The 27,298-nt window shown below is 44.7% G+C and overlaps 1 protein-coding gene across 2 annotated transcripts in view; it reads left to right on the forward strand.

Annotated features, from left to right (window-relative positions):
- Positions 1-8,516: 8,516 nt before the first annotated feature.
- The window catches only part of CDK10 (cyclin dependent kinase 10), a 67,384-nt gene continuing 48,602 nt past the window's right edge, over positions 8,517-27,298 (forward strand). The window contains exons 1-3 of one of the 2 annotated variants that reach the window (XM_078671632.1): positions 8,517-8,712; positions 19,560-19,632; positions 19,900-19,971. In XM_078671632.1, coding sequence (XP_078527758.1) covers positions 8,617-8,712; positions 19,560-19,632; positions 19,900-19,971 — 241 coding nt within the window. In that variant the 5' untranslated portion in view covers positions 8,517-8,616. Of the gene's footprint in view, positions 8,713-9,613; positions 9,753-19,559; positions 19,633-19,899; positions 19,972-27,298 lie in introns of those variants that run through there. The other variant, XM_078671633.1, reaches the window with a different exon arrangement.

The raw sequence follows: 27,298 nt of genomic DNA on the forward strand, positions 1-27,298 counted from the left end.
GATACAAAATTGTTTATATAAAGCAATGATTAAAAAGGAGTACAGAAACATGAATTAAGTCAACAAAAGATCATGAAAAGAAGTACAATGAAATTATCCTAACTGTTCATGACCAACAACTATTCCACAATAATAACTAGTACGACAAATCTCCTAATGAAAATGTATGTCGCATGCAACACTGATTGCCGGACGCTGGTAAGAGCTATCAGTTTGACAACTTGCGTGGACGTTACATGGCACAAGTAAGATGCTTCCACAACTCCGTTCAGCACACGCACAGCATAAACGGCTCTTAAAATATAATGTTGGTCTCTCAAGCAGGACCCATCAACAAAAAGGGTATGGTCAGATTTAGGAAGGGTGAAGCTACTACCCCCACTGGAGTGCCCAACCGGGCCGAAGAAGGCTGTGATGCCAGAAACCGGTCCCCGGGAGCTTGTTTCCTTCCCAGTATAAGAATTGGCTTGGTAGTTTGGTTTGCCCTGTTCCCATCATGCTCTGGGACAGGAACAGACTAATTTGCATATAGCCAGGTTCTGAGCTGGGATGGTGCAGTGAGCTAAAAAACGGTGATGGATTAAAACCATGATCTCTTGACTTGGTAAGAGTATTCTGCATCATTCAGAAACTCTGTCCATCACCACCCCCCTTTTTCAAAATCGGTTTTATCCACACTATGTGTGGGAGGGTATACTCAGACGTGAGTCCCTTGCTCATTGCACCATCAGGATTCAAGCAAACCGGGCCGAAGAAGGCTGTGATGCCAGAAACCGGTCCCCGGGAGCTTGTTTCCTTCCCAGTATAAGAATTGGCTTGGTAGTTTGGTTTGCCCTGTTCCCATCATGCACTGGGACAGGAACAGACTAATTTGCATATAGCCAGGTTCTGAGCTGGGATGGTGCAGTGAGCTAAAAAACGGTGATGGATTAAAACCATGATCTCTTGACTTGGTAAGAGTATTCTGCATCATTCAGAAACTCTGTCCATCACCACCCCCCTTTTTCAAAATCGGTTTTATCCACACTATGTGTGGGAGGGTATACTCAGACGTGAGTCCCTTGCTCATTGCACCATCAGGATTCAAGCAAACCGGGCCGAAGAAGGCTGTGATGCCAGAAACCGGTCCCCGGGAGCTTGTTTCCTTCCCAGTATAAGAATTGGCTTGGTAGTTTGGTTTGCCCTGTTCCCATCATGCACTGGGACAGGAACAGACTAATTTGCATATAGCCAGGTTCTGAGCTGGGATGGTGCAGTGAGCTAAAAAACGGTGATGGATTAAAACCATGATCTCTTGACTTGGTAAGAGTATTCTGCATCATTCAGAAACTCTGTCCATCACCACCCCCCTTTTTCAAAATCGGTTTTATCCACACTATGTGTGGGAGGGTATACTCAGACGTGAGTCCCTTGCTCATTGCACCATCAGGATTCAAGCAAACCGGGCCGAAGAAGGCTGTGATGCCAGAAACCGGTCCCCGGGAGCTTGTTTCCTTCCCAGTATAAGAATTGGCTTGGTAGTTTGGTTTGCCCTGTTCCCATCATGCACTGGGACAGGAACAGACTAATTTGCATATAGCCAGGTTCTGAGCTGGGATGGTGCAGTGAGCTAAAAAATGGTGATGGATTAAAACCATGATCTCTTGACTTGGTAAGAGTATTCTGCATCATTCAGAAACTCTGTCCATCACCACCCCCCTTTTTCAAAATCGGTTTTATCCACACTATGTGTGGGAGGGTATACTCAGACGTGAGTCCCTTGCTCATTGCACCATCAGGATTCAAGCAAACCGGGCCGAAGAAGGCTGTGATGCCAGAAACCGGTCCCCGGGAGCTTGTTTCCTTCCCAGTATAAGAATTGGCTTGGTAGTTTGGTTTGCCCTGTTCCCATCATGCACTGGGACAGGAACAGACTAATTTGCATATAGCCAGGTTCTGAGCTGGGATGGTGCAGTGAGCTAAAAAACGGTGATGGATTAAAACCATGATCTCTTGACTTGGTAAGAGTATTCTGCATCATTCAGAAACTCTGTCCATCACCACCCCCCTTTTTCAAAATCGGTTTTATCCACACTATGTGTGGGAGGGTATACTCAGACGTGAGTCCCTTGCTCATTGCACCATCAGGATTCAAGCAAACCGGGCCGAAGAAGGCTGTGATGCCAGAAACCGGTCCCCGGGAGCTTGTTTCCTTCCCAGTATAAGAATTGGCTTGGTAGTTTGGTTTGCCCTGTTCCCATCATGCACTGGGACAGGAACAGACTAATTTGCATATAGCCAGGTTCTGAGCTGGGATGGTGCAGTGAGCTAAAAAACGGTGATGGATTAAAACCATGATCTCTTGACTTGGTAAGAGTATTCTGCATCATTCAGAAACTCTGTCCATCACCACCCCCCTTTTTCAAAATCGGTTTTATCCACACTATGTGTGGGAGGGTATACTCAGACGTGAGTCCCTTGCTCATTGCACCATCAGGATTCAAGCAAACCGGGCCGAAGAAGGCTGTGATGCCAGAAACCGGTCCCCGGGAGCTTGTTTCCTTCCCAGTATAAGAATTGGCTTGGTAGTTTGGTTTGCCCTGTTCCCATCATGCACTGGGACAGGAACAGACTAATTTGCATATAGCCAGGTTCTGAGCTGGGATGGTGCAGTGAGCTAAAAAACGGTGATGGATTAAAACCATGATCTCTTGACTTGGTAAGAGTATTCTGCATCATTCAGAAACTCTGTCCATCACCACCCCCCCTTTTTCAAAATCGGTTTTATCCACACTATGTGTGGGAGGGTATACTCAGACGTGAGTCCCTTGCTCATTGCACCATCAGGATTCAAGCAAACCGGGCCGAAGAAGGCTGTGATGCCAGAAACCGGTCCCCGGGAGCTTGTTTCCTTCCCAGTATAAGAATTGGCTTGGTAGTTTGGTTTGCCCTGTTCCCATCATGCACTGGGACAGGAACAGACTAATTTGCATATAGCCAGGTTCTGAGCTGGGATGGTGCAGTGAGCTAAAAAACGGTGATGGATTAAAACCATGATCTCTTGACTTGGTAAGAGTATTCTGCATCATTCAGAAACTCTGTCCATCACCACCCCCCTTTTTCAAAATCAGATTTAGGAAGGGGTACATCCAGTATGTCAGGTCTCAGTTTTGTGCACAACTCGGTAACACTAAAAACACTCATGATCAAATTCACCCTCATCATCGCCCTCTGAGGTTAGCAACAGGGAATCATGTTTAGCATGTTACATCTCTAGATGGAAACATTTTCCGCTGCCAAAATGATTCTCTCATAGCGGATTAAGTGGCTATTTGTCAAATGTTGGGTTCGGGTACAGGTCATAAGTATCTCAATGGAGTGAGGTATCATCACAATTAGAGGGGGTAACCCACCACTATCTCCTCAGTTTGCTGAATGGGAAGGCTTACTGCCACAACCGGTTTGAGACAACCCGGAAATGCTGCTGCCACCAGATCAAGAGTAGCTCAGAAACATCTAGTGGCGTGCTTAGTCTCCGCATGGACTTGTGTTAGTACAGACAGTGCACACCCATCTCTTTCATGACAGAAAAACCCAAATTATTTTGTATAGTCTGGCATTCCAAGAGCGGGTGCTCTACAAAGTAGATTTTTAAACTGGAAGGCTTCCATGCTTTCGTCATCCTTTGGTAGCAGGTCATTGAAATTAGTGTGCATCAGCCTCAGTAAAGGCTTTGTCACAAAAGAAAAGTTATGATCCATTGTCAGCAGTAGCCAACCATGCCCCGCAACATTCGCACTTCTCTCTGTGTGGTTGGGAACTTTATCTTAAGAATTGCCACTATATATTCATGAGACACTCACCTCACTCCCTTTTCTGTCTGGTGTCCCAGGTACCTGACTTCCTTTTGACAGTATTGTAATTTATCAGGAGAGACCTCATATCCATTCTCAGCCAAATAGCTGAGCGGAGCAATCATGTTTTGCGTGCAAGCTTCCTTGGTCATCGAGGTGGTCAAAAGATCATCAATGAAATGTGTTAAGGTTGAACTACATGGTAGCTGCAGAGACTCTAGATTCTCTTTAAGTATCTGATTGAAATATAAGGGGTTTTCAATATACCCTTGTGGAGTGCAAAACTACACAAGGGTTTTCTCTTGGAACTGGAACGCAAAGAGAAAATTGCTCAATTGTGTAAGAGAACTGAGAAGAAAGCTTGGCAGAGGTCAATGACTGTGAACCACTCAGCCTCTGAGGGGATTTGGAACAAGATTACAGCAGGGTTCAGTACCACAGGATTGCACGGAGCATGATTAATTTTCTAAAGGTTCTTAACTTTCCTTCACTTTTTGTTTGCCTTCTGTAAAGCCATGATCAGTGAGTTACATGGACTCCTGATAACTTATTTTAAAATGCCTTGTTCTGCTATGCTCTCAGTGACAGGGGTGATCTCTGCAATGGCTTCCAAAGTTGTTTTATAAGGGCGGGTCTTTGGAAAAACAGCACTGGGTCGGAGGGTTATCTTTAGGGGTTTGGCACCTTTGATCAATCCAATCTCTTTCCCTGTGAAATCCCAGACCTCCTCCCTAACGGTCTCTCTAAAATCAACTGGTAGGTCTTCCTTTGTAATGACTAAGTATAATCTGACAAAAGGTCCTGGCGACTAATTTAAATTCGGCATCGGCTGCATGGGTTTCAATTCCGACCCCATCTTGTGTGCAATAGATTATCACTCCTTGCAGGAGTTCACTCGTATCTTGTTGGAGAAATCTGCTCACACCCTCCAAGCATGTATATCTGGGACGCCTGGTGACTCATGTCCCCCTCACATTCTCGTCTTCAACAGCGCCGCAATCGACCCCTCCCTAAATCGGCTTTTAAACCTGTCCATTCTGAGGGCCACAGTCCTTAGCTATTGGAAGCAGGCCAAATTAATTCCCGTCCTAAAAAAGCTGTCAGCTGACAAATCCAACCTTTCCAACTTCAGACCAATCTCTTTGTTGCTGGCCTTTGCCAAGAAATTAGAGAAGCTTATTAAGTGGCAGCTCTTTGGTTTTTAGAGCAGAACAAGTTGCCACACCCCTCCCAGTCTGGCTTTTGCCCTGGCTTCAGCACCGAGACCACTTTGCTAGAGGTTGCAGATACCATTAAATAAAATAAATAAAAATAAATAAGCTAGCAGTGGATCAGGGGAAGCAGGTGGCCCTGATTCTCCTTCATCTATTTGCAGCCTTCAACACTCTCTCGTACCCTATATTTCTACAGTGTCTCTGTGACATAGGTGTCTGTGACCCCGCGTTGGCCTGGTTCTGCTCTTTCCTGGTAGGCAGACATCAATCTGTATGGATGGCTCCATTTACCTCTGGACCTAAACCTCTGGGTTTTGAAGTACCCCAAGGGTGTGTTGAAAGAAATACCGGAGCACACAGAGAAGTCCAAAGTTCTATAGATGTATTTAATAAAGCAGTGAAGCGAGGTTGTAGTTGGCTTCCATGCAATTTATTCCTTCCACAGTGTTGCACATTCTTTATGTCATACATGATATCCAAATACAGACAGGCAACCGACAGGTATTTCGTTAGAGGGACTTTTTCAAGGCTGCAAAAGGATACATATCTTGTCTTATACTCTTATATTGATGACAATGACATAGGAAAATGTTTTGATGACTGTAGGATCCCGTCAACAAAAAGAATATAGAGAACACCCATGTGATCCTAAAGGCATATATGTGAAAGAGTCCAGCAAGTGAATAAACACTCACATGAAGGTTCAAAGAAATTGTCTGTCCTTATACTCGATGCCCCATAGTGACGGAAAGAGTATCATATTGAGTAATAGAGAGGAGATAGAGAGGAGAAAGTGAAAGTGGAATCCCCAACATAAGCCAAAAAGAGGGCAAACATTTTACACTAAAGGGAGCTTTAAAAGGTTGTGTGGCTAAAAAAATAGGACTGCCCAAAGTGGAGCAGAAAGTGTATTATAAGCACAAAGGTAGCACCGTACCTGGAAATAACAGTGTGAGACAAAGCGGAGAGCGAGCATGCCGTAGTTTAGGCCTCACTAAAAAGTCAAAACACAAAATGAGACTGAAGAAAACATTTTAACGAGCAATGTACTTCTATTCTACCTGTCAGAATAAAGAAGGAATGCTAAGTTTGATAGTATGATAATTTAGAGTAGAGAAAACCTCACTATGATTTCAGTCGTAAGCAATATGGAAAGTTAGAAATGTAAATATGACCACTTTATGTGCCAAATGCGATAAGTCATGCACAGTCTTTGGTTCATGTGGAAGGAGACTGCAAGACCTGGGTGAGTTGTGCTGAATCGTAACCAATTTCACTTATTATTGGATGCTCAAAATTCCAACATTGTTAACTAAAGAATCTCATGAATTGTTGGAAACAAAGCCTCAAGGTGCCTAGTTGAGCAGCCATTGACACTGCCGCAGTAAGTGTTTCTAGAACAGACACATGCTGCTATCAAAGTTGTATAAATAAATATGTAAAAGGTCAGAAGCATACCTGTACTCTTCCAAGCGAACAGCCCTTAACGTATAGAGGCAAACAGGAAGATTATTGTGGGGCTCTAGTCATATTTAGTACTGCAGTTGATGAACCTCGTTATTTTGTGTACCTTCTGGTGTTGCATTGGAAGGTAGTGGTCATGCTTCCAATCATTTATCCTTGCACCCTTTCTTTTTTGTTGTCACTATTCCTTCCTCTCTCTTATCCTTTCAGCTGTCCTTCCTTCTTTTTAAATGTCCTTACTTCCTTTCACCCTTCACGCCCTCCTTCTTTCTAGTTTCTAGCTACCATCATTTTTTTCTCAAACTATTTTTTCGATTTTACTTTCCCCTTTGCTCAACAACCATCCCCCAATTCTGTTTTCTGGTCATTGTGTTCTTTTTAGATTTAGATTTTCATAATTTCCTTTTCTCTTTCCTTTCCTGAACTTGGCTCACTTAACTGCTCTTGACCTCCACCCTCTCAGCCCTTCCCTGCTCTTTCATTGGGTCATTTTTGAACCTTTGCCTGCAGCCTTGCAGACATAAGAGGCCAAATATAAAACAAATCAATATTTAGTAGGGTGCCGATAACAACGCTATTGGGTGTAGTGGCTACCCCTACTGATGAGAATAATCGCTAATAGGGATATGAGAGCTTTCAAGAAATGTATTATAGGCTGCTCAGGTATGAAAAGTTTAGTATCAATGTTATATAAATTCCTTACTGACTCCCAGTGGGGGAGGGGGTAAAGTGGGAATTCTTAGCAAGAAGGGAAGAATGTTGGGGGGAGAGGTGAGGTGGTGGGTTGGGGGAATTAAGGGAAGACTTTGGGAGGAATAGTCTTGGTGTCCAGCACACGGCAGTGCATTTAAAGTCATTTTAGAATGATGAGTGACCTTTAATGGACTTCGAAAGAGTAAACATAAGTGATGGGGTTAACAAATCAATCATTTTGACCCACTGACAGGCACTGTGAGAAACTAGCAATACCTTTAAGGTCAACGCCAAAGCTCTCAATCATGGCTTATTATTAACACAGTTTATAACGGACCACAACCGAGCACTCTGGAGTAGAGGCTGAAGGCAGTGCGAGTTTCTCACAGTGCCTGCCAGTGGGTCATAAAATGTGTACTGGCTCGTCTCCTTCTGTCCTCTGTATTCTTCCAGTCCATCCAAGCATTTGGTTTCAGAGCCAACTCCCCCAACCAATCCAGACACTGCTCTCATGCTATTAATAATGCTAAGCAGCATGACAGAAGAACCGGCATTGGTCATTTAGGCACGGGGGGCCTGTGCCTGCTCCCCACCCAGTTGTCTTGGGTTGGAGAGGTTTAAAATGCGCATGTCGGGCTGGCTTCACAAGACAGCCAGCCAAAGTGAATTGCACACGTTAAACTGGAATTGACACTACTACGCACCTGCTGCCAATCAGCAACAATGGCCCAGCCCTGCAATTCGGTTCAGGAGCAGTGAAAAATAAAATGGCAATAAATTCCTTTTACTACCATTTTATTTTTCACCTTTGCTGCGCGGCACTCCACCCTAATGGAGGAGCCGGAGTTGCTTCTAGGTAGTAGGGATTACTTCTCTGTCAGGACCTGAGGCTTCAGATTATGCTTCTCTTTCTTTACTCTTTTTTTATGTGAAGCATAATCCTCTCCTCCATGTCCTTAATAGAATTGAAAATTGTTGTCACGAATGCTAGCAAATTTGATATTCCCCCTTGTGTGGTTTCCAAAGGTTTAGGGAAATAACGTGTTCCGCAGAGTTAGGGCGTTATCGCTGCTTAAGCTTAACAAATGGGGTTTGAGCCATATACCCAGGAAAAGTTTGAAATGTGTCTATAGGTTTGTAAAGCACTCATTCCCTCGGCCATGTTCTCGCAAATGAACTGCACAAACAAATAACTACATAAAATATATCAGACTGAACGAAAACCTTGTCCCAGACCAAGTTTGTAAGACGCAGGGCCAGTAGGGGCCGACAGAGGGCACTAAGCTCCTGCTGAACAGAACCTGACCTAACGCTCGAAGGTAGAGTGACGGAAGTAGAAGAAAGACTTGTTTATAGGGGCGAACGGGAGCAAGTGCTGTGCGCCGCGAGCTCCCTGCACCCCACCCGCGGCCATGGGGGAGCCCGACGGCCCCGACCCCGAGCTCCAGCAGATCAGACTAAAGAGAATCAAACAGGACGGATTCTTCACCGTCCCCCCGGACGACCGGGTGAGAGGGGGCGGGACCTCGTGAAAAGAGGGGCGTGACCTGTTGAGAGGAGGGCGGGTGGGAATGTATGTGCGGGGATCACACTGTATGTGGGTTATTATCCGATGAAAGATATAGGGGTGCATGGGCTGGAGGGCTATGGGAGTCCAGGTGCGTTAGTGACGGTCCATGGGGGGTCTGTGGGTTTCAGGGAACCGTGATTGGGCAGGTGATACTAGTGACGCCGTGTTCCACTAGTGGGTGTCCTTGAGACATGACTTAGAAGTGTAAAGAGACAGGTACTCTTCCTGTGGTCATCGAGGGTTGTTAAGGGTTAATGGCGTTGCAGGGTGTAATAGAGGGTGCAGATTGGCACTGGGGTTCAATACTTGATTGGATGTTAGGAGGGCTTTGACCCTCTTTTCCTTCCCCCTCCTGCAATAGTTTTCTCTCCAAGCAGAATTTACGCCAAGTCATTTTCATGTTTGCCTTAATCGCCACTAATGATTGTATTTTTGCGATTTGCCCATAGCTTATTTCAAAGATACAATTTATAATGTTTGAAAAGTTTTAGACATCTGCAACCTATCAGCACCTAACCTCTATTAACCCCACCCGATTTCTGCACTACCCCGAATAATAACACCTAACTCTTATTAATGTAATCTCCCACAGAGAAACTGCAGTGAAGGGCTAATCCCAATAACCAAAAATTACAGACAACACCGGACTAAACACTAACCTTCGGGTCTGGAGCAGCGTGCTGTCCGGTGTAAAGCGCGTCAGGGCAAGTAAGCCCTATATAAATGCAATTACTATCTCTGCTGGGGGAGGACAACTAAAGCACAGCTTCAAGGGGGGTCGCTCTGATTACAGGTAGATTACAGGATATGCGAGTGGTCCTTTAGCAGTAATGAGGGTTAGAGTGCATATGGCTAAAAGAGAATAGCAGGGTTAATGAGCAGTGGCTCACCTGGGGTTCAGATGGTTACTGGAATATACAGGAATGAGTAAGGGAAGGATCACCGTGATGGCAAAGCAGATCACCAGAGGATGCAAAGGTATTATTGTGCTGTGTCTGAGAGCTCATTGGATCTAATGGATGTTACTAGAGGCAGAGACTAGGGAATCCTCATTAGTGTTAGGTAAAGAACTAATATGTTGGACATTCACCTGAATTATTTGGTATACAAATCAAATCAGTTTTATTGATTCAGATCTCGTCAGAGAACAACAATATATACAGCCACAAATAATTATGTAAAAGACACATAAAAGTCATAACTAACTCCACGTTAACGTACTGCTAATACGTAGGTAAAACACTTTGAAAATGTACATTTTATACAATTTGTAACACACAAATTCATCAGGGGTAACTTTGCTAAGGCAATGAAATCATTAACTTCAAACACATATTTAGTACACAGGTTTAAAAAAAATGATTCCTCACTACCAGCACTGTCTTACAAAGGCAGACTAACAGTACCTGCTTAATATCTTGATCCCCACTCTTGCAAAGATCACATGTTCCAGTCTTGTCTCTTATATTCAACCAAAGCTTTTTAAAATTGTTTAACGGTAAAACTCCCAACCTTAACATAATTATAAATCGCTTAGTGCCTTGTTCTAGAGTAAACTTCAGATATTCTTGACATGTCCTGAATGTTAGTTTGCCAGAGTAGGGCTTATATGTTAATAAGTGGAGGCAGTGTGCAATATCACACGTGTAGCTTAATCTGGCCACAGTGTTTTTCAAAAACAGTTTTAGTTGTGCTGGTGTCCATAATTGCAAATCGGCGATAGTACATTGGTAATTCACTAGTGCGATCTCAAGGTTATTATTGAAAGTATAAAATCCTACTTCTTCCTTAACCCCTTCGATGCTGATGACGAGCTCAGCTCGTCATCAACATTACCTACCCTGTGCGGATGACAAGGTGAACTCGTCACTCAACATGTTGATTTTGAAAATCCAGCACACAGCGGGAAAACCGCTAGCGTGCAAGTGGTTAAAGGTTTCGTGCCTCAGGAGGTTTCTCAAAGTGCCTTCTGGTGGGTGCAGTAGATTGTATGCCAATCTGATCACGTTTGCCAGTGATCTGGAATTGCACTGGGGAGGGAAAACTCTTAAGCGTAATGCTTGGCTCAGGGATACTGTTTGCTGAAGGAGCCTCCCTTCGAATAAATTTAAAGTAGACCACTTACTTAAGGGGCTATATTCAAGTGCAGAAGAGAGGATGGGGATATATTTGCCCAATAAATATCCCAAAAAATGTCTCCTACACATTGAGCAATACAATCTATTTAAGGCACACATGTGAGCTGTTGCCTTAAGCCTTATGTGAGAAAAGTGAGAGATGCTTTGTATGGTCTGGAAGAAGATCCTCCCTGGATATACATATGTTGTTATCACCTCCACAGGCCTTCTGCCCAACTTCCAATCAAAGGGGCAGTGGCATAGTCTCTTCCCTCTGGAAGGTACCACCTTGGTTTTAGTAATGTTTATTTTCAAGAAATTATCCACTGCATACTTAACAAGCATTTACAATGCAATGGTCTCGGCATTGTTAAAGTTAGAGCTATTGGCATTGCTCATGACATTATTTTTATTTATGTTTTTGTTTTTAAAACCTAAATAAATGGCATTGTCATTTACAATGCCAATAGCATAATCGCTCGCAAATGCAAGACCTATTGCATTTGCATCTTCACAGAGCCACGCACAGAGCCACCCACACACGCACAGAGCCACCCGCACAGAGCCACCCACACACGCACAGAGCCACACCCACACACACAGCCACCCCCACACACAGAGCCACCCCCACACACAGAGCCACCCCCACACACAGAGCCACCCCCACACACAGAGCCACCCCCACACACAGAGCCACACACACACACACAGAGCCACACACACACAGAGCCACACACACACACAGAGCCACACACACACACACACACACAGCCACACACACAGAGCCACACACACACACACAGAGCCACACACACACACAGAGCCACACACACACACAGAGCCACACACACACACACACAGAGCCACACACACACAGAGCCACACACACACAGCCACAGCCAGTATGTCAAACTTCTAACTCTGCTCTGACACGCCTCTTTCTGCAAATTCTCCGGCTTCTCCGCCTCTATGTATGATTTGCAGGTTACCTGGACAAAGAATGCCGTTAACTTGTCAGATTTGTAAGCCGCGCATCTTACATATGGCACACAGATGCTCCAACTGAAAAATAAAAAATAAAAAAAATACAACTCTTAATCAAACCTTCTCCTGCTAAGCACGATTATGGAATCCCTTACCTACAGAACTCAGGTTCAACTCCTATGTGCCAGACTTCTTGAAATGCTTAAAACCAAGAATTTTCAGACGCACCTAAATAACTAACATTGTTCAAAACGTTGCATTCTCTATAACCTAACCTTATTGTTTCTTCCTCATAACTGTAAAGACTCTGCTGCTCATTTGGCTATAGAAGTGCTAAACATAGGTTTACAGGGAAAATAACGACTGCCCAAGTTCAAAATAGGGTTGCTTTATACCTGCCAACTATTCCAATTAAAGTTCAAGGCCAATCTTCCGCCCTTATGAAACGTTCAACCCATGAACGTCATTTAAGGTTGCCATAGTTATAGCTTCGACCCCTGGCTTGCCTCATGCTACCCCCAGCACTGTCACTGCGATCTCCTGACCTTAGAGAACATTAGCTAACTTGGAAAAGAATAATTTATTGTTCCAAGTAATGTGGATCATCTCTGTGCCTCCTGTTAACGAAAGAAAAAGGACTCCTGTTGCCCCTGAACAAATGAAGAGAGTAAGAAACAAATACAGGGGACAGGGAGAGAGGAGGTAAAGTTAAACAGCTTTGAGACAAAGGAAGGGTAAAATAAAGAAAGGAAAAGGACACTACAAAGACATGGGTGACCAAAAGAAAACACAGGCGGATGTATGCTTGAGAGAGACAAAGAGGGTTGAAAGAGACACCAATAATACTGTGACAAACAGGTGAAAAACACAGATAAGGGAGTATGAGGAGGGAGAAAAATGACTGTAAAAAGAGAGAGAACATTTGAGAAAGTTAGGTGAGAGAGGGACTGGGCCCCCGCATACTAGACTTGTGGTACTTTATCCCATCTTGATCAGAAAATACCTTTATCGCATGTGCTATTTTCTACCACAATAACTTCGCGGCGCTATCCACGTTCCCTTGTTTATAATTAGAGTGTGTGAAGCCGCTAGGAGCGCAGCCCTTCCTGGAAATGGGCCTGCTCGGGAAATCCTAATTACTGGAGGATTAGAGGCTTGAGCGCTAACAGCACCAAAGCCTGTGCCTGTACAACCAGCCTATAACTCCAGCAGCCGGGCTCGATCATTACAGAGATCGAAGGGATACCCAGAGCAAGATCTGTCGATCGATAAAGAACAACGTCTGGCACCCGAGAACTCTAATAACTTGAGACGGATTGATTCGGGCATCTTTAGTATGCTAGAACCAACATGTTGGGCCACATGCTGCACTGCACGTCGGTGCGCAATGCAAACCTACGAGTCATGTTGTGCACCGCTGCGATGCACGGAGCAGTCCTCGCTGTTCATGTGCTCCAAGCTCCTCACAGCTTGCACAGGCACTCTGAACTCCTCTTGCTTGTGTGAACAGGTACCCACAGCCCATCAACTGTTAATGTACCGAAACTACTCACAGTAGGCATATGTGCTTTATTCTCTCCCTGGCTGCACACAAGGATGTGGAGTAACGGCCAGAGCTGTCGACTTTGAGGTTTGAGTCTCGGCGTCGGCTCAACATCCTGTGATTCTGGGAAAATCACTTAATCTCCCCGTGTCTACCAATATATGAATGTGTCCTTGTGTAATGTAACTGCGGCTCATGTAAAGCGCTCCAATACCCCGCTATATAAAACGGCCACAAAAAAAGGACACCACTCTAACAGACTGTGTGCTGTCTAAGATCCTGGGATGCCCTTGTAGCTCAAGTCCCCCAGGAGTTGCTGTTTCCGTATCGGCAGGGATGCAGGGTCGAGGCATTGTCGTACCGTGCTGCAACCCGGAACAAAGGCCCCTGGTTCTCGGAACGCAATCACTGGGACAGAGCTGCGCTAGGACGGAGACAGCATTTCAACGGAGAGCAGAGGGACTCGCTATGATCACTGGTTATTTGCCTGCTGGGCCACGAAGGAAGCGTTTGATGCCGGGCAGCGCTGCAAACATACCGGGCGACCCGGGTCCATCCAGGCGGGTCCTACTACTTTACACACTAAAGCATGAGTGTGGGGTCCTGAGCCGGGCTCCCTGCTCACGGAAAGCAGTTATTCTGGGTCACATTGGAATGCCTCTCAGAATGGCATTAGCGTCTCACCAGCACAGACTCGTGGGCCATTGCCCTCTCCGATGTCCATTGGAAAAGACGCATTCAACGATTCAGTTAACGTTCTCAGCGGTCATTACCCCCCCACCACAGCCAAGCGGGGCTTTGCTTTCTTCTCAATACAGCAGCAGCGTGAACATGGCTCGGTCGAGCGACAGAGAGAGAGAGAACCAGCTTCAGACGGAAGCGCAGAGACCGCGGCGGGGCATTGGTAGCATGAGCGTGCTGAATACGGCAGAAGGATTTACGGTGGCCATCTTTGAATGGGAGTAGTCTCCTCTTTAGCAGCACCGTGCGCTGGTATGCAGACTCCCCCTGCATTCCAGCAGGCGCGCGTCGCGATCCGGCCTGCATTGGCACTGTGGAGACAAGACCTGGCCGCGCGCACAACGTTCTCCTATGGGGAAACGCTGCGCGCGGCCAGGTCTTGTCTCACTTCGGTGTTCTCAGAGTGCTGAGACGCCGACAATAGTTCTCTGGCGAGAACGCGCTTTCAGCGTGTTATAGCCGAGACCTAAAAAGTACATCCAAGTTTCACTGAAGACCAATAGACGTGAGCTCAAAACAGACCACATCGCTAGCCTACATTAAAACATGTATTATTTGGTAAACATAATGCAGAGGAACCATTGATGTGGAAGAGGGACACTAGGATGCAACAAGGATAAAAAAATGTAGTATATGACTGAAGATGGATGCGACTATAGCAGGCACAAGGCACAACTGGGGAAACAGGGGAGCTGGCACTGGGGGTGCTGGACAGTTTCAGTCAGTGCCTGGGTTTCACTGAGTGAGCACTGGGTTCACTGGACTATTGGGTGTTAATTGATGCAGGGTTATACAAGGATGCAGAAGGTTTTCAGTTACTGCGTTGGGCCCACATTCTTGTATCGTCATACTAAAGTCAGGATCTGTTTAGAGAGATTTTTTTTCACAGTAAGTATTGTAAAGTTATTTTGGCAGACTTATGTAGCCTCTTTGGCAGGGATCAATAACCATTTTCTTATGGTATCTCCTGCTGAGCTTTCCCATGTTCAGATGTGCACACAAATTCAAAATGAAATGTGTATTTTTTGTAGATTGGCAGGTATTTCCATGCAGATCTTGTGCACTGTATGCATATATATTTGTGAATTAGCAAAAGGTATATTGCACTTTTGCTCCAAATACATGTTCTATGCGAATCTGTCCTGAAATGTCGAAGGCATAGACTACCACTAGGGGTTTGCATGGCACCACTAAAGAAAACTAAGCACAAGGAAACACTGGACAGGTGGGATGCATAGGAAGACGGAGAGAGGTGAGGTACAGTAATAGATGGCTGATTTACAGGGAGGTACAGTGAAATTAGGGTGACAGACAATACTCCTTAGGAGATGAAGAGCTTCTCATTAGAAGTGTCATCAAAAGCAGTCACACAAAAGATGATGGGTGAAATGCTTGCAAATAGTCTAACCACTGGTAATCACTCTGGGTACCTTTCCAAACCATTGTTTTTCGCCCATTTTGCCACTATAGACAAAGGTCTGCCTTATGCAAATTAGTACTGCACCTGCTCCTCATGGGAACGGTCCACCCGAACTGCCAGGTGCAGCCCACTTCAGAAGAAAGCACATACAACCCAGGACCAGTTTCTGCCTTGTTAGGCATCGTCAGTGAGGTATATCTTGGATCATGTGGCACAGGGAGCAAGGTATCACATCTGGGCATACCATTGACCAGTTAGTGTGTTACATCAGTCACACAAAATGTCATGGGAGGAGTCTGTGTCCTCGTCCCAGTCCCTGTGGAAAGCCTTCAAGACCATGATCCGAGGGCAGGCCCTGTCTTTGATCACTGAAGCTAAGAGAGAAAAACAAAAAGAAATTCTGGATCTAGAGGCTGAGATTTACCGACTCGAGGGTGGCCTAGAAGCGGGCGTTACACCAGAAAAGCTACACCTCCTGAGTCTGAAACAGCATGACTATAAATCCCTGTTCACGGACAGAGCTAAATCCCTAAGTAGAGAACGTCAAGGTAGGATATATGAATTGGGCGATAAAGCAGGGAAACTAATAGCTTGGTTAGACAAGAAAGACTGGGCGAGCAGACTAGTCCCTGAACTCAAGGATGACAACGGTTCCTCTCTCACTGAACCCCAAGACATAGTGGACAGATTCGCTACTCACTTTTAACTGGTATACTCAACAGTGACCCCACACACTGAGGAAGACTCAAGACATCCTACGCGACATTAAGCTCCCTTGCCTACCCACAACCGACCGAGAGTTTATGGACAGTGATTTAACCACAGATGAAATTGCACAAGCAATACATGCATTGAAACCAAGAAAAGCCCTTGGTCCCAATGGCGTTCCCATTGAGCTATATAAATTACAGCCCGCACAGCACCTGCAATTGATGTTTGAGGAATCACTGGAATGCGGGGCCCTACCGAGGGAACAGAGGATCGCCACTATAGTCACTATTCACAAAGAGGGAAAGCCCCGGATGGATTGTGCCTCTTATAGACCAATTTCCCTCATAAATACGGAACCAAAGATACTGGCCAAGCTTCTGGCTACCCGCCTGTTCAAAGTAATAGGCACCCTGGTACACCAGGACCAATCGGGCCTCATGCCGCATAGAAACACAGCCCTGAACTTACACAGACTCCATGGGGTGTTGGGCAGGGCCTCAACCCTGCGGGAGTCAGCTGTGATAGTATCTTTGGACGCAACCATGGCGTTCGACACGGTTGAACGGCCCTACCTTTGGGCGGTACTGGCTAAATTGGGTTTTGGGCCAAAATTCACTCAGTGGGTGCGTCTTCTGTACCAAGCACCCCTGGCGCAGGTAGTGGTTAACAATAAAGTATCAGCCCCGTTTCCACTTAGCCGCGGAACCCGACAGGGTTGTCCTCTCTCCCCCCTTTCGTTCGCCCTCGCCCTGGAGCCACTGGCTGCCTGGATCCGACAGGACCTGATGATACGAGGACTGAGATGGTCCCTCGGGTGGGAGGACCGCCTTTCACTCTATGCGGACGATATCCTTCTTTATCTAGCCTCTCTGTCGAAATCTCTCATGGCAGTTCTGGACATCTTGGCAGTATTCGGCAGATTTTCTGGATTCACGGTTAACTGGGGAAAATCCTTAGTGTTCGCCCTATGTGGAGATCCCCCTACTCCTCCTGGAAATTGCCCAATCCAGATCAACACAGCGGGCTTTAAATACCTCGGCATTTATATCTCACATGACTCTTCGGTCCGATATGATCAGGATCTCCTCCCGCCCCTTCTCAGACTCCAAAAAGACCTCAAAAGATGAAAATCACTTCCCCTTTCCCTGTTGGGTAGGGCAGACCTGTTTAAAATGATGTCTCTGCCCCGCCTGCTATATGCTTTGCAAAATGCTCTTGATACGGTACCCCAGCAATACTTTAGAGCCTTAGTGGGCCTTCAGAGAGAATTACTCTGGGATAGCAAGCCACGAATCGCCCTACATAAACTGACCCTAAACTGGTACGATGGTGGCATAAGCCTGCCAGACATTACAAAATATTACTGGGTTGCACACCTGGCCGCCAAAAATCATGGTACCTATGGGCGGGGCGACTATCCAGGCTATGCCATTGACAAATGGCTCCTTCCCGGAGGTGGCTACAACAGGGCGCTCTAATCACGGCCCAACAAATACACTCTGACGGGCCCCACCAAGCACTCAGTCCAGATTTGGCATGACGCGACCAACGTTCTTGGGTGGGGACATAAACTGACAATGGCGACCCCCCTTTGGGATTCTGAATCCTTAGGCAGCCTATGGAGATCAAAAAGCTTTGATAAATGGGATCTCATTGGTATTGTGCAAATCAAAAACCTCTGAGGGGAATGGGGAGTCAAACCCTTCGGAACACTCCAAGCCGAGTATGACTTAGCCCCTACTGAGCACTTCCGCAATGCCCAAATCCTACATTCACTTTGAACACTTTTACCAGCGGGCACAACCCCTCCTGACGCCGCGCACTTAGAGGATAGAATCCTAAACGACCACCTTCCTGAAAAGACGATTTCCCTAATCTAGAAAAAACTGATAAATAATATGTCTGATCCCCTTCAGGCTTTGAGGGTGAAGTGGTCAGGAGATGGGATTGAGATTGATGATGAAGACTGGCAAGAGGCGGTCTCATCCCCTATAGTGGTCGCCATACCGGCATGCCTCAGACTGGTACAGCTAAAAATTCTCCACCGCGTATACATTACCGGGCCACGCTTGATCCACATGGGATACACCGATATGGGGGATTTCAGGAGAGGATGCAGTCTGCTTGGAACCTTTTTTCACATCATATGGGAATGCAAGTTCGTTAGCGCTTTTTGGCTTAGAATACACAATGTCTTATTCAATGTACTACACATCCGTCTTTTACCGGAGGCTAGACGTTGCCTCCTCGACATATGGGAACCCACAGATCTTAACACTCATCAGACACAGCGGGCCACCCTGGGATTCATGATAGCGAAACGCAACATAGCACAATTGTGGGGAGCTGATAAACCACCTACATTAGACACTTTGGAGGAAGATCTCGACTGGTGTATGTTTAGAGAGAAGACGGTTTATGTCGCTAGGGGTTGCCATAAAAAATGGGCTCGTGTCTGGGGCCCCTGGAACAGCTACCGGGGAGAAATCTGTACGCTGCCTGATTGTTCAGAATCGAATATCCCCCTTCCCCATGATGTTCCCCTCTTTTGTATAAGTGCAATTCTCATCCTCCGTGTGTCCGTATTAGTTCTGTATTCTCTGCGACCTCTGTATCGTTTATTTGAACCGATGTTTGTCTTAATAAAAATAATTTTAAAAAAATGTCATGGGAGGAATGCTTGCATGTAGTCTAAACAGTGAGATGAATACAATGGGTTGGAATGCTACCCTGATCGAATGCCAGTAGTTAAGACTATTTAAAAGCATTCCTTCTATTACCTTTTGTTGGACTGAGAGTCAAGATCAATACATTTATTCAAAAGGCCCAGGGTTGACTTAGACCAGAATTAGTCCTTTATAAACCATGGTAACACTGCACACTGAAAAGGGTCAGTCTTGATTAAGTTGAAAATTGTCACGAAATGGGGCATGTGGCTCATATGTGCAATCTCAGTCTCTACAGAAAAATAACAATTGCAGTAGAAGGGCGTCTATTCTCCGAATATTTTGAACAGAGTGCAACCCAATGGACATGGCTTTGACCTTCAGAAAAGTTTAAAAGTTGTGCTAAGGCACAGCTGTAACTGACACTTAAGATTGAGTGCTTTAGAAAAGAAACAGATCTGCATGTGTTTGAACACTGCAGCTAAGCCTGTTTTGTGTTCCAAACTTCCACTGTATATTGAGGTTATGGCGAGGAGGCAATAAGATGTGTGAAAATCTCCCATGTGTGTTGCCAGACATGAGATAATTTCCTTCTCTTTCTAGCTCGGCAGGTGTCGAAGTGTGAAGGAGTTTGAGAAGCTGAATCGGATCGGTGAAGGCACCTATGGGATTGTGTGTAAGTAATGCCAGCTTGAAGAGAGTTTAGTTGGTACCGATCCCACATCTTCATCAAGATAAATGTAAATTTATCCTTTGACCCCTGTGATCTTGCTTGTCACCTAGTTTATTACTTTTTAAGGACTTTCTGTGGATGTAATGAAATATTTTACAATGAAAAGCATAATGTACACTTTGAACCTTCAGCATGGAAGATGGTCACACTTTCTCCGAACCTTCAGCATGGAAGATGGTCACACTTTCTCTTTTTTGTTTATTTTAAAAGATCGTGCCAGGGACACCAGTACAAATGAGATTGTAGCTCTGAAGAAGGTACGAATGGACAAGGAGAAGGATGGTGAGTGCCAGGACCCTTTTGTTCTCTGATCAGCTGCCTTGTCGTAGAAGAACTTTGTAGGATAAATCATTCAATGCTGTTGTGTGTTTCTGTCCTCCCCTAAAATACTCAATTGTATGGTTGCTACTGGCCTTTGCAGTGATTGTCTGATACCCTGAAAGAAGTACGAGTTGGAATTGTCCTCGAGAAAGAGACGAGTTCTGTAGAAATATGGCTGAGTATTTTGTTGAGTGGGATAAAATATGCCACTTGGTTTAAAGACTTCTAAGCCAATTGGTTAAAACGCCATAACTGTCATGAAATAAATCATCCAGTCTGTAAACTCAAGGTTTGAAATTGAAGTGGGATTCCATTTGCCTTGTTTGTGTTAACCTCTATTGCTCTCAGAGTCCTAACCATGTTTAAAGCTAAACATTGTGCCTGCTGGTCAGACGAATTTACTTTAATTAGATTTTGGGCAAAAGAGATTTCTTTCTATTTCTTATGGGTGTTATTTCCATTTGTATTGCACAAGTGTGCAACTGAGAGGGCATCTTTGCATTGTAGGATGAAGAAGTGTGGGGCGGGGCGCTAAAGTGCATAAACTAGGTCACTGGGGAAAGAGCTACGCTTTAACAGATATTCCGAATATCAGATGAACTGGTTCATTGTGAAGCTTGAAGGGTAAATGAAGTTCTTGATGCAGGGCCAGGCCAAAATGGGGCAAGGGCAGCTGGAGTTTAAATGTAACCAAGTTTGAGATATCGAGGCACAGTGGGGGAAGGCATGCAGTGGATGAGTGCTTGCATCATCTGAGTCTATAAAGTAGGAACAGAAGCATTCTCTTTCTGCTGCAGATGAGCGAGAACCTCTCAAGATAAGACGCCTGGTTCATAAAGCTTTCTCTCTCTACAGTCGGTCTTCTGTGTGGCATAGAAGTGACTTAATCCTGAATTTGCAGGAGTAACAGCTTTGTAAATTGGGCCCAGGAAAGTAACTGTACCCATCACTGGGGGATGACATACATGTTTGCGACTGTGACAGTAAAGGAGGACAGAACATGAAGTAGATATGTTATCTGCTTATGGTGGAAACACAATTTGCCTACATTGGTAATCTCAGTGTCTCTGGTTAACTGGACTTTAGTTTAAATACTGATGTTTCATATAGAATAGGAAGACCAGATAATAGGCCGGCAAATAGCAGTTTAAATTATTCATTTCTAAATATCAATTTTTATCAACTTTTTCGGAAGTCAAAAGGTTTATTTATTTTTGCAGTTTCATAAAATGCGCCTCCAAGCACCCTGTAGTACTCGACATAAGCAACATCCTTGTACAAAATTTGAGTATTAAGATAAATATCTTTGACAAATCTAAAAGTCATTCACTGCAGATGGTTTTTGTATATTTGTATTATTGTATTGGGTCTGCTTAGGGGACGTACCGAAAGTCCCATCCTGTGGGACAACAAAAGGGTAGACCAATATCAGCAATAAAGTCATCGACCCACAAATGTGGACGTGTAGGGTTGGGGATTGGAGGAGTTGTGCCATATGCTATATTTTGGGATGGGCTTGGAGAGGGCAATTATTCCTTAAACTCAGAGAAATGTGTTTTCTGAAGCTCCACCATCAGTAGTTTGGACAGGGAACTGGAGGTGAGTGGGCTTGAGACTGATCATTGGACATGGTAAGGGCAGGATGATTACTGGGGTGGAGATCTTTGCGTGGTCAATATGCAGGATACAATAGAATTCAGAAGGATGAATCATGAATAATGGCATGAAAGTGATGCAAGTAAAAGGTTAAAAAGCAGGGGAGGAAAGATGATTACTGATGGACAACACAGGGACCCGGAAGCAAGACATATATGAAGAGTTGGTAAAATGGTGACTTTGTAGTTCTCTCTGGTAGAAAAGAACAAAGCAATAAAAAAGAAATGCTTTAGAATGTTAAATGAGGAAAGGTGTTAAAGTAGAAAGTGATGGTTGATGGTGATAGCGTCTTTTTAAATCAAGAAACCAACACTGATTGTCTGCTCAGAGGGCACAAGCTGTGAAGGATGAACTTTTTTTTATATATGAAGCAGGTAATGTGTGGTGCCTGGGTATAAAGAGAATCCAGAATTGCCGGAAGTGCAAAGAGTGTCAAGTTGGTCACAAGATAATAGGGAGAAAACGGTGTTAAGCATGGTGGTGGTCCTTGGTTTAAATGCGTTTTTAATATACACATATGTGCAGAGTTAGCCTTTGTTCGAAAAGAAAGTGACTAGTCCCTGCATAGTTGCAACAAAGATAAAAGACAAAGGGAATATAAAAAGACTAATCTTAGTAGGTTTCTTGATATATTTATATATTAGAGTGGCAGTAACCACTCTGTAGATCTAATTGGGATTCCCAGGTATAGAAATTCCTCAGAATTTTTTGGTCGTAAATAACTTTGGCCCCGATTGACGAATATTCACGCAAACTTTCCAGGCCTGTAGCTTTTTTTCTACATTGACGGAGGATAGAAAGTTTTGCGTGATTGGTCAAGGGGGTGCAAAGATGAAGGGGGTTTCCAAAACGCATTTTCTACAAGTGCGTTGTCCATAGACGTTTGTATCTCGCGTGAAAATTTACATGAAATTTGACATGATTAGACATTATGGTGCACAGATGGTCTTTATGTGTACTACAGTAAGTATTTATTAAGTTGTAAACGTAGTGATATCTGTTGCAGTATTTTCGTGATATTAAGCGGAAGTAGCTTGGTACATCACAGTGACAACGCATTATGTGATTGGCTAATTACTGCGTTTACAAAAGTTAAAGACATCCATGGTGTTTTTAGGTACACTTTGGTTGTGTTCTACATTTCACCTTTAGATGTAGGCAAGTATTAGGTTTGATATTTTTCCCCTGCCTATTACCACTTTATCAAAGGGGTAATAGATAGGTCTATTACCACGTTATCAAAGTGGTAATAGGTAGGGAAAACAGTGCATTTTCTATTTTTAACTTATCTAAAGCTTCACAAAAAAGTATATGCATATAATACCTAAAAATTACCACGCTACTTAGATAAAAAATATATATATGCCGTTCTCCCTAAACTGCAGTAAAAATATATAGAAAATTATAAATATATTTCTCCACCGATTAATACTTTAACAAAGTAGTAATAGGTAGAATACAACAATGAAACCTACCCTTTAACTGCATCTAAAACTGTTAGACTTGACAGCCTTAGGGTAGTCTTCCCACCCAAACTTTTGCCTTCCTCCTCAACTTTTCCAACCTCGCTTTTGCTGGTATTAGAACTCTACATACGTTGCCACTGCTAACCAGTGCTAAAGTGCCTGTGCTCTCTCCCCTAAACATGGTAATATCGGCTCATACCCAATTGGCATGTTTAGTTTGCACATAAGTCCTTAGTAAATTGCACTACATGTGCCCAGGACCTGTAGATTTAATGCTACTGGTGGGCCTGCAGCACTGCTTGTGCCACCCAATTAAGTAGCCCTTTAACCATGTTTTAGGCCTGCCACTGCAGAGCATGTGCATGCAGTTTACACTGCCATTTCGACCTGTCAAAATTAACCATTTGCCAGACCCAAGGCCTCCTAAGGTAAGCCCAGGACACCCCTGAGGACAGGGTGTAATGTATTTAAAAGGCAGGACATGGACTTTTAAGTTTTACATGACCTGGTAGTGAAAAACTGTTACATTTGTTTTTCACTACTGCAAGGCCAATATCTCCCACAGGATAACATTGTGATAATCTTATTACATTTGATAAGTGTAATTTTTCAAATGTGAAGATATAATCAATTCATGTTTGGTGTCTCTAAATTCCTAACTTAAAATCCTAATTTAGTGTGAAGTCTGATTTTGAATTACAGTTCTGACAACACCACTTTTTACAAAGTTGGCATTTTCGTGCTTTAGCCAGTTGGTGCCTGTAGCTTGCCTGATCATATGACTGGGTTTGGTTGGCAGTTGGGCTTTGTGCATTACTTCTAGACAGCCACACACAATGGGAGCGTAGGTGTGTCTCAGTAGGCCATCTCCTGCAGGATGGGAGGGAGGAGCGGGGCGCAGCCTCACTTACACCTGAATAGGCTGTGTCCTGTTCACACATAAGGGCTACATACCCCTGTGTAGTGAGTCTAGAGGCACGGCAGGAAGGGAGGACATCTGTGTACTTCAAAGGCATGTTTTTGAAGTCTCCCCCACTTCAAAGGCACCACTGGCTATAAGTGCTGGACCTCAGACACTACCACAAATCTGGACCTGTAGATACTCTGCCAGGAAGAAGGACTGCTGTGCTGCTGAAGTACTGCCACTCTGCTGGACTGCTTTCTGTTGGACTCCTGCTTTCCTGTGCTGATCTGCAGCCTTCAGCCTTCTTGCTTGAGTGAGGACTGGACCTGCGTCTCTTGACCCCAGTACCCAGAGTGATTCCCAAGAGCTAGCTGGCTGGTCTCCTGATCTGAAGCCTCAGGGACATAATAGGCTTCCAATCCCTGCATCTAGTCTCTGCCATCTGCACATCTACGCTGCCAAGTTGTGCGACCCCAGTCCTGGACCCTTGGAAGTGGGTCTAATGTGCTTGCCAGAGGAACTGACACCCCTTCTCTGCTAAGTGACGCATCCTGAGCAGAACCCACACATCTCCCCAGCTGGGCAGCAATCCCCTAACAGAACCAACGCATTGCCGTTACTGCATGGATTGGACCTGTGACAAAAGGCTCGCATCTCTGCTGCCTCTTGCATCTAGAGACTGACGCATCGCCTTTGGATCCGCCCCTGCTCAATGCTTTTCCCAGCGAAAGCTCCTCGCATCCCTCGTAGAAGGCAGCCTCAATGACAAACCTCTGCAAACCAGCTTCACCACTCATCAGAATCGACGCATCACCTCTTCTGCACTTCGCATCCTTGACACCAGAGTTTGCATCACAAGCCCTGTCGACAAGAACCTCGATGTCAACGCAACAGGACCGTACACCGCAGCCTCGCTGCATCTCGGAACCGTCGCATCACCTCTGCTGTGCGACGCATCTTCGACGCAGATGTACACAATGCTCTGCACCCAGGATTAAGGTGCTTTGTTCAGCGGGCCTAACTGGGACCCTGTAGCCTGCCCATGCTTCATTGCAGTTGGCCTAGACTTATGACTTTGTCCCTGTCCATCACAACCAGAATTCCAAAATAGCACTTTGTGCATTTAAGTGCTATTTTTTACTATAAGCTTTAAAAATCATTGTCTCCTGGTCTAGTAATTGGATTTTTGTCAGTTTGGTCTTGTTTATTCATTAAAATCAGAGCTACTGTTAGGTCTTGGCTCAAAGAAGGTGAAAATGCGCTGTCTCGAACAGAGACATACTGTATCTACATCGTGGGCTTTCATTACACCCACCACTTTACATTGGATCCTTCATATGTCTTTCTAAATTCCTTTCTTTTCATTGGTGAAACGTTGCTACTTGTCCCGCTTTTGGCTGTGTTGTTTACTTGTATGGCTACTTGCCCTGTTACATGGCCCTCTACTCTTGTTTATTTATTGGTCGGCACTCGCTTTTTTTTCTTTAAATTGGTCCGCACTGTCTGTTCACTCGATCCTGTATGCATTCACGGAGGGAGTTCAACCATTGCGTACGTACTGATTGCATTTGAAATATTGTTTTGGTTTGGCATTTTGTTTGTATTCACCATTGTTTAATTTGTTACGGTAGGCATGGTTTTTGTAGGCATAGGAAGAGCCGGTGCCATTCTCCTTTACATTTTCATTACAGCTCTGTTCTGCATGGACTCCATTAGGCATTTCAGCCACTCCCCCTTGTGCTCACATCCCTCACCCCTCCTGCCACATTACTTCTCCCTCTTTTGTTGTATTCAGATGCAAATTTAGAAGTGTTTTGCTGCGATAGCAATGCTCACTCCTGTGTCTCGGTAATTATTTAGTGATCACTTGCAGTGACAGAAAGAGACTGGGGATCCGGGAGTGAAAGGAGAGGCGCCTTGTGATCTAATTGGCCTGATAACTTGATGAATAGCGGAAATGGTGAACATGTTAGCCTTAAGATCGTAGCGAAAGGCCACTGCTTTCTTACCCCTCATTTCTCTTCAATCTCCACCTCGTCTATCAAGGCCCGTCTACTTGCTGTAACTCCCTCTCCCTGGTTTATCAGTCCTCCACCTTCCTGTTAGTCCTCTCTCCTCCTCCATCTCCTATACCATCCTCCCCATGTCTATTCTGGGCACCCTCCCTTAAGATCGGAATTACTGAACACAGAGGGAGGCAAGTTTTCTTGTGTTCCAGAATTAGCACCGAACAGCAGAAATCAAGGTAGTCAACACAGGCAATACTGTGTAAAAGGGCTGCATTTAATACCCCTTAGTAGCTCTTGGTTTGTCACTGAGCAGCCCTAGGTGGTCTTGCATTTTGGGAGAGGTGACTTGAAATTCGAAGATTGTAATGCTGTCTCTATTAAATATCCTGAAGTAATAACGGCGTACAGTTTTGTCTGTACAACGTGGTAGGGTAGCCTGATGCGTTACTTAGCAGGTTGCAAGTTAGACTGTTAAAGCCTACTCGGCGTCCCATCCTTCTGAATTCAAAACGCTAGGCACAGTTAAAGTCGATAATCGTTACAGCTCTTACGATACTAAAATGCTACACGATGGACAGTTAGTCACACTAACTTGATGGCTAGAGGTGGGAGTTGACTGAACACTGTCTAGAATCCATCATCTCTTTCGAGATGTTTTGCAACCGGGCCAGTGCACGTAGAAATTCAACTGGGTCTAAAGGCCACATGGTGGGTTTCATTTCATTCAGCACGGATACTATTTGCCCGTTCTTCTGGGCCTTTGATGCAGTCCCAAGTGTATGTGGTTTAAATTGTATGATGTGCCCTCTGGCCCTTTTTATTAATCAAAGGTCTCCTGCATCTTTCCATTCCACGCTTTACATGTTCTAGTCTTGGTACTGGTCTCGGATATGGAAACAATTGACCACTGGCAACCATCAAATTAAGAATCTCAAAATCATTGCTGTTTCAATAATTTTTACTAAGGGTGTTATTCTTTGGCCCTGTGTTAGTGCTAGGATGCCCTATAAACTTGGTGCTAATTTATACTTCATGCTAGTCCAATAATGTTTGCAGCTGGGTGTGCCTATCATTTCCGGTCCACTAGAAATTATGCAACATTTTCAGCTAGTGAAAGGTGAGCAGTTACTCTTTGCACAGGGTGTGATGCTGTGCAGTACCACATTTTGTAACTTGATCCAGTTTAGCCATGGACACAGTTGTGCAGAGGGTGTATTATGTGGCAAGTGTGGTAAATATTTAATCGTGCATCT

Source organism: Lissotriton helveticus, chromosome 12 (genome assembly GCF_964261635.1).
Source record: "Lissotriton helveticus chromosome 12, aLisHel1.1, whole genome shotgun sequence".
Classification (NCBI taxonomy): domain Eukaryota; kingdom Metazoa; phylum Chordata; class Amphibia; order Caudata; family Salamandridae; genus Lissotriton; species Lissotriton helveticus.